General features: G+C 48.8%; 1 protein-coding gene across 1 annotated transcript; it reads right to left on the bottom strand.

The window, feature by feature from the left end:
- Positions 1–1,911: 1,911 nt before the first annotated feature.
- On the bottom strand, positions 1,912–8,348 carry LOC107119357 (protein HIRA-like; the record flags this gene model as incomplete). Its single annotated transcript, XM_015421820.1, has 5 exons — positions 1,912–2,075; positions 3,163–3,268; positions 4,179–4,237; positions 6,651–6,812; positions 8,200–8,348. Coding segments are annotated over 5 exons (640 nt in total), but the record flags the coding sequence as incomplete, so codon positions are not given.
- Positions 8,349–8,482: the final 134 nt, after the last annotated feature.

Here is an 8,482-nt window from a genome sequence, read left to right as displayed (position 1 = left end):
AGAGTCGGCCATTCCAATCCTCCACCAGCTCATCCAACGAGCCGCCAGGGGGCCTAGGATCCCGCAGAGCCCTCTGAAGCCGCATAGGGTCCATTTGGCTCCGCGGGCGAGCAAAAATCTGCTCACCACCTAAACGAGGTCGGAGTGGAAAATTCAGACGGGCCCCCAGGACATGGTGGTCCGACCATGGCACTGCCGAAACAGTGATCCGGTCCACCAGAACTCCCGCTGCAAAGATTAAATCGAGCATGTGACCGGCCCGATGCGTGGGGGCCGAGATGGACTGGGAGAGTCCCAGCGTCGCCATGGACGACACTAGGTCCATAGCCCGGCTGGAGGTCGCGTCCTCAGCATGGACGTTGAAGTCACCCAGGACTAACAGTCTAGGGTGCTCCAGCGCCCAGCCTGATACGGCCTCCAGCAGGGATGGCAGGCTATCGGCCGGGGCGTTAGGTGGTCGGTACACCAGCCAAATCGCCAAACTCTCCTCGGCCTCCAGCAGCAAACCGACACATTCAATGCCCGCGATCTCTACCTGCGGGAGCGCCCTGAAGGAGTAAGCCTCCCGAATGAAAAATGCCACTCCTCCCCCCCGCCCCCTAGTCCGTGATTGATGGAGGACCGAGAACCCCGGTGGGGCAAGTTGGGCGAGCGCAACCGTCTCGCCCTCCCGAACCCAGGTCTCGGTCATGCACGCCAGGTCAGCTTGCTGTTCCAGTATGAAGTCCCGAAGGACTTCAGCCTTGTTGTTAATCGACCTGGCGTTGCACAGCATCAATGACGGAGGGGGGTTTCCAATCCTGGCCCCGCTGCCAGTCACCCTCGGGATGGGTCGCAGGCTGGAAGGACGCCGAGCCGCACTGTTTCTCCGCGTCCTTCCCGGTACTTTCTGCCGTGACCCACCGCCATACTTCCCTCTCCCCAAGAGCACTGGAATAAGCCGTCCCGACATTAAATATTTGACAGGCTCCGTCAAGAACTTCAGCCGTCAGTTGATAACGCTCAGCACAGATTAAACCCGTAACTGCAATATAAAACAACTAAGTGCTACGCAGTGTAAAAATTTGTTTCTAGAAGTCCAAGTCCGGGGTATTCTTCCCACCACCACATACCCCAGCAGTCACACCAACACTACATACACGCATACACTCCACAAATACACTCACACTCCTGTAGGCCCACTAATATAAGATTAATATCTCTCGAAACTCCCACAGTTGGCAACAGATTCTTCACATCGATGATGGTTCCCCACTCCAATATTGGGGGGCTCTGATGGAATTAAGTCTCCACTGCGGCCGCCATCCAGGCAACCCCAGCAAGCCCTGGTGTACTCCTTGCCCTTGTAGCAAACTATGCCCCAATCGTGTTGGGGCGGTCGATATAAGTCAATATGTTGGCCCTGCTCCATGGGTCTCTGTCCATGTGATGTTTCTCGGCCGCAATTTAGGTCCCACAACATAGGATTCCCCAGGATCAATAACCCCCAACCCCTATAGATCATAAAAGTAAAATAGGGGGGGGGAGAGGGAGAAGGAGAGGGGGGGGCAGCTGAAAGGGAGAGGGCTCGATCCCGGCTCTCACACCACCGGGAGACTCGCTCCAAGTCCACTGGCTCTCTCACAGCCGGTTAATTTCCAACACTGCCCCTGCCTCACTGGTCGCCACGATATCCTGTATCGGCCGGTGGAGTGGTCTCTCTCACAGACCCGATGAAATGGTCTCTCTCACAGACCCCAACCAACACCAGCAGTTGGCCCAGGCTTCTCCAGGAAAGTTCCGTTCTTCTGGAGGGGGGAGGTAGTCCACTCAGCTCCCACTCCAAATCCTGGGGGACTCCTATCACATCCAAGACCCAAACCCTCCGGGAAGGGGGGGGGAGCCGCCCTTCACACTCCAGGCAGTCCTCACCCCAGCCGGGGACACGGTTTAACAGAACAGCGTCCAAGTGCCTCCGCGGCTCTGCGAACCGGCGCAACTCGATGCAGCTGCCGCGGCCCTGCTGCTGCAACTCAAGCTCCACGCCTCCGCAGCCCCGCAGGTCGACGCCCCAAACTCCTCCACAGCCCAATGGACTAACACAGCCCAATGATCGCTATTCAGGGGGCCGGGAGGAGGGGGGCGAGCCGGCAGCTCGAAGAGTCGGCGCCACCGCGTTAACCGGTGAGTCAGCGATCCCAGGACGTTCCGCGGCTCAGCGCCGCACACAGCTCGAAAGAGGGGGGGCCGGCACCTCGGCACCTCGGCGTCCCAGCCGACTGGGGGGGGGGGCGGCACTCGAAGGGCCAGCACCTCGACGTCGTGTCGCGATAGCTCAGCGGCCCAACGGTGACCCACGGCCCGGCTCGGCTCGGCTATGTTTCCAGTCTTCCCGAGGTACACGAGTCCTCTCCGGTCTTAAGTAATAATGATGTTATAGTTCCAAGCCGGGCGTCCTGCTTCCTTGCCAACTTGCTTCCTATCTACCCTACCCTACCTACAACAATTTACCTCACAAATTGCAGTTAAAATATCATAAAATGCCCTAGCTAACCGTACCACGGGGGAGCTCAGCACCGGAGCAACCACCCGGTCGCCACCTTGCAAGCTATATGTCTTTGTTAGCAGCGATCTAACACCACCCGCCCTGTATGTAGTGTAAGCACAGGTTGGTTGCCCTGTTTAACGGGGGGCCGGGTAGGAATTTTTTGTCCCCTTCTCTGATTGGCTATTGAGAAGGGGTCTTTTTCGCCTACCCTGCACTACTTCCAGTGGATTGAGGGATTGGTTTGGGATGGTGCCTTGGGTTAGTTTGTCACTTTATTAGGGCAGAATTAGGTTTAAATAAAGTTCAGTGGATAGATAGATAGATAGATAGATAGATAGATAGATAGATAGATGGATGTCTGAACCTTGCCAAAACTGTTAAGCAAATTCATGTTTTCAGTAGCGAGGTAGCACATTGCAAAGCAACAGGCTTCAAATTTAAAGCTGCCTTATTGCAGAACAAGATCACTGAAGTTGAGAAGACTGCTCAAGGATGGGGGGTGGGGGAGCAACTTATGGACAGTTGCCATACATTTTAAAGGACAAACATTCAAAAGGAAGTGAAGAACTAAGCTAGGTCTGATCCCACTTGGCTTAAGAATGAAAGCAGAAAAACGTTTCTCGATTGACACTTACCAGGAGGAAAGAGAAGGGTTAAAGCAATATGCTTTTCCATCAGACATATTCATTACTGGGATGCCATGCTGTGTCAATAAGATCTGAGACACAGTTGTTTCACTGCCTTAAGAAACGAAAGAAAAAAAAGAGAAGGAAATCAAACCAAAAGACAAGACTTCCTTGCAGCAAAAAAAATCAAACGGGGTGATAGCTCAGCCTCAGTGGCAGAGCACAAATTTTACATCCACAAATGCTGCTTTTGGTACTTGGCATCTCTAGTGGTTGTCTGGAAAGACCCTTGCCTGAGATCTCGGAGTGCTGCTGTTTTAATAGGCAGCACTTGGTCAGATGCATCATCTCTCAGTGGTACAGCAAACGCTTTTGCATGCAGATTTGATCCCAGGCATTTCCAAATTATGGGATTTTTTTTTTTAAAAAAAGCAGGGCTGAGAAAGACCTCTGCTGGAGATCCTGGAGGGCTGCTACTTGCCAAGGTGTCCTGCACTGAGCTAAAGTCTGATACAACATAAGACAGCTCTTTTTAAATTCACAGGTTGCATTCACTAGCCAACACACTATATTCTGCATACAATACATTGCTATATGTCGGGGTAACCACGTTTTGGCTACTGAGTCACATCAGGTTCTAAAAAAGACTTAACAAGGCATTTAACTTACAAGTCAAGAAAAAAAAAAGAGGCATTTAAAAATCAGTCTCTTTTTATGCATTTGAGCTGGAGGGAATAACAAAGGGTGAGTTTTTTCCTCTTCCGGTCCTCTTTTGCCTGCAACATGCTGGGAGACCAGAAAAGACAAAGAACTGGGCACAGGGTGCCGAGGGGTGGTGGTGGTGCAGCAGCTGCAAAGTAGCTGTAGGGGAAGACTGAATAATGGGGCTCAAACATGGGCACCCAGCAGAGGAAGTTGTGCCCAGGTTGTGTATTCTGGCTTTTGCCCATGTACCTTTTTTAGTATATGGCATACATGCAGCTCTTTACTTCTGATTAGGGCTACCAGTGAAATTATGTCATTACCTGCTAAAATCGTTTGCAGGGACTCATCCTTTACCACGACCGACCGCTTCTGAACATTCCTGAAAGCAGAGAATGGCAAATAAAGACAATGTCCTTGACGGTGAATATTCCTCCCCATTTACCTTACCTATTTCTCCCTATAGCCAGCACTGTAACAAACTTTAGGATTTTAAGTTCTTATGGGCAGAGATCTGACTGGTTATTTCCCTGTAAAGCACCTGAATCCTGGTGCCACTTAACAAATCACATGTGCTTGTTTTTTTGTTTTTCGCATTCTAACTGTACACTTCTTCAAAAGGCAAAGCCAGTGCAGAAGATGAGAAAACTGCTTTGAAGAAATCAAAAGTATTTCCTTCTGAGAACTTTCTCCTTCTAGAGAATCCTGTCACATCTACTCTTCTCAGTCACCCTTCAGTGCACAAACAATGGGACCTCTATAAAACCTCGCTATTTGGTCTGCAATAACCTCGCTGTGGGGTGCATCAGTTCTCAGTATGGGGCACTCAATGGGGAACATCTGTGAGGAGACAGTGGCCCATTACTTGCAAAAGGTGGCTGGACCAGACAATCACATCCAACTGTGACAACCCAGGTATGTGATGCGCTTGCTGTGGGAAGCTTTTGCTACTAGCCATGGTGACTGAGAGGAACCTCCACATTCAGAGGCACTAAGCCTCTGAATCCCAGAGCCAGGAGGCGAAACTCAAGGGAAGGCCTCGGCCTCTATGCCCTGTTGCTGGCCCTGCAGAGGAACTGGTTAGCCACTGTGTGAGACAGGATGCTGGACAAAACTGACTGCTAGTCTGATCCAGCAGGGCTCTTCATATGTTCCTATGAGTTGTGGCTGCTGAGAATGTTCCAATAAAAGGCTGAGAAAGCTGGTGCGCCACAGAAGCCACATCCCCAGGAGAGAAACCAGTAGCTGCCCATTCCACAGTTGGTTTGGTTTTCTTAGCAACAGCCATTTGCAGCAGCTAATTTCCCATGGCAGCTGAGAAGAGGAGGAGCAGAGAGCTAAAGGGAGGCAGCCAGCAGCTGCTCCACCCCTATATGAACAGCAAAAAACAAAAGGGATCACAGTTATCCAACAGGAAACTCAAGATACAAACAAACCCTGCGATATGACCAACATTAGTACGATAGCTTTTTGAAACTTTATAAGATTGCAAAAACTTTTGCAATCTTATAAAGTTTTAAAAAGCTATCGTACTAATGTTGGTCATATCGCAGGGTTTGTTTGTATGTTGACCATCCCTATATGAGACATTTCTGCCTCCTCTGGTTTTCTCTGCCGGTTGGTAGGGCAGCCTTTATGATTCTCAGCCAGCAGAGCTCACCTCAGGAACACATACACCCATTCTACAACAAGGGCCATTCTTTCCAATGGCAAGGACTATCATCCACCAAGGCTATGACCGCTTTTCAGACATCACAACTGGCCTTAGTGACCATCTGTGATGGGCATGAACATGGCTTGTTTGCCATGCTCCATCTTTCCTCCCTGCACCCTCCCTCTTACAAATGGTTGAAAGCTTCCTGGCTTGGGAAGCCTTGTCCAAACTTGACAAGTGTCTGAACATAAAAAAGGTAAAGGTTCCCTTGCTCGAAAGCCAGTCGAATCCGACTCTAGGGTTGCGGTGCTCATCTCCATTTCAAAGCCGAAGAGCCAGCGCTGTCCGAGGACATTTCCGTAGTCATGTGGCCGGCATGACTAAACACCAAGGCGCACGGAACGCTGTTACCTTCCCACCGAAGTGGTACCTATTTATCTACTTGCAATTTCTTGCTTTCGAACTGCTAGGTTGGCAGGAGCTGGAACTAGAGACGGGAGCTCACTCCGTCATGTGGTACACTCGGGGCTTGCACTGCTGAACTACCGACCTTCCACAGCCTGCAGTTCAGCGTCTTAACCACTTGAGCCACCGCAGCTCTGAACATAGGCGCCTGCTAAAACCGGTGTATGTTTCCTTCCCACACCCCGAGATTCTAAACCAGAACGGATCCAAACGCCCACAACTCCAATTTGCTAAGATGCCTGAATTTGGACACCAGGGTGAACTGAAGCCTGATGGAAATCTTTCCAAAGCAGATTCAAATCATGCCCTGTGCATGAGAGGAGGAGGGAGTACGTGAGCACAGTAAACAAGCCATGTTGGTGCCCATCACGAACAAGCAGAGGTTTGATTCAGGTGGGTTGCTGGTCTGAAGCAGCAGAACAAAGTTGGAGTCCGGTGGGACCTTTAAGACCAACAAAGTTTTATTCAAGGTATAAGGTTTTCTGTGCACACACATGAAAGCTTATACTTTCAATAAAGCTTTGTTGGTCTTAAAGGTGCCACTGGATTCAAACTTTGTTAAGCAGAGGTTTACCTTGCCATCTGAACATGGACACAACAGAATGGCTTCAGCTCATGGCATTCAGAAATGTTTTGCTCTGACCAATGCAGTGCAATCAGAAAGCCCACCACTTACCAGACGGAGAGGGTTGCGGCAGTTGTAAGAGCCATGATGTAGAAGCCTGTACAGTGCAAGGTGGAGATAGGTGAATGCAAGACGATGGGAGGGAGAAGGCGGCGGCCACAAGCTGAAAACACCGAGAGGGTCCGCTTTTCACAAGCGACGCTCACCACCTCGCTGGAAAGAAGCAGGAGAGAAAACTCAGCTCAGAGTGGCAACAGAAAGCACTGAAGGCGAAACACTGACGCATAACCGTGAGACGGGTCCAAGGCTCGTGTGTCAGAAAAGGAGAACATTAAAGAGTGAAGCACAGAATTCATTTTGGTTCTTCAGTTTCCTTATTCTTCTCCAGTATCCATTCATAATCATATCTCTGCCACTTAATAATCTGATTGCTTTTCTTAACTGGCTTCCTGCTTGTGGTATATCTAAACAGCTTTTGTTATTTAATATTTTTTTAATTAACAGGCTCTTTCTGTTTTTGCATAAGTTTTAAGCATATGATTTCTTTTTTTAGATGACGAAATCCTTAAAGATACCTGTAATGAAATATAAGTGTTACGCCAATAAAGGTTATTGGAATTGGAATTGGAAATATAAGCCACAGTGGGCAGTTGCTAATAGACTAGGTTTAGAATCAGGAAGTCCCTAGTTCAAATCTCACCTCTGCCATGGACTTGGTAAGGTAGCCTTAACCAAACCACTCTGCCAGGTTCAAAGGCTTATCTGCAATATGGGCACAGTAATCCTAACCTACTTTACAGAGTTGTTGTGAAGATTACAATGAGCTAGTCTCCATGAAGCGCTCTGAACATCATGAAATGCTATACCAGTGATCCCCCAACATGGTGCCCACCCATGTGTTTTCAGGTGTCCACTTTCTTCATTTCCAAAGTACATTTTCCTCGAGGCAAAGAGCTAATCCTGGCTTCCCTCCATCTCTTTGGAGCAGTAAGTGCTTCAGAAGAGTCCAGGAGCCATCACCTTTCTTTTTGCAGAGAGCATCTATGTAGAAACTGTCTTCTCGGACACGGCACAAAAATTCTTCAGCTCTCTCCTCAGTGAGACTCATGATCCCTCCTTCCTGCCCAAAGTTTTAACTGTTGTTTTTGTGTCTTTCATGTGTATTTTAGTGCTGTATTTTAATTGCTTTAATGATGTGGAAGGGTAGCTGATTTTTAATGTTTTTAAAGTGTGGTTTTACTACTATGCATGTTTTAATTTGTTCGCTGCCTTGGTGGCCTGTATGAGGACAGAAAGGTACAAAGGGGTATACATTTTGTCAAGCAAATAAAAATAAATCTTCATCACAGGAAGAAACAATGTCTTGGAATCTCGCAATATTGAACACAGACCCCCATTGCAGCCATTTTGCAGTTACCCATGCTCCGAATGGCAGCCATTTGGTGGGGCATCCACTCAATGTTCTGAAAATTCCACGAGCGCCCAAAGCTCAATGATGTTGTGGAACCCTGTTCTATACAAACACACATTACCAACTGAATGGTTCTGGCCTGAAAGCATTCTAGTTCAACCTTTGGCTAACACCAACAAATGCACTTACCAGCTTCCCGCTGCTGAGAGAATCCGGCTGGTGAGGACCGTTTCCCACTCTTTGCCTTCTCGATTGCACTTTAGCCTGCTCAGTTTAGAACCTCCCGCTGACGTAATGTCATTCTCCACTTCAATGTACATGGAAGGATCTGAGCTGACCTGCAAAAGGCAGTTGTCTTATAGAATGAAAGCTGATCAAGAATGTGGCAAAAACGAGAGAAAGAGAGGCAGACAAGACAAGAGAACTAATTTAAAACTCAGGCCATTTAATGTCTAAAATGGTAAGCTATACA

Source organism: Gekko japonicus, unplaced genomic scaffold, assembly GCF_001447785.1.
Source record: "Gekko japonicus isolate JY-2015 unplaced genomic scaffold, Gekko_japonicus_V1.1 scaffold5984, whole genome shotgun sequence".
Taxonomy (NCBI): Eukaryota; Metazoa; Chordata; class Lepidosauria; order Squamata; family Gekkonidae; genus Gekko; species Gekko japonicus.
The sequence above is the reverse complement of the archived record's forward strand: the minus strand, read 5'-3'. Positions and strand labels throughout refer to the sequence as shown.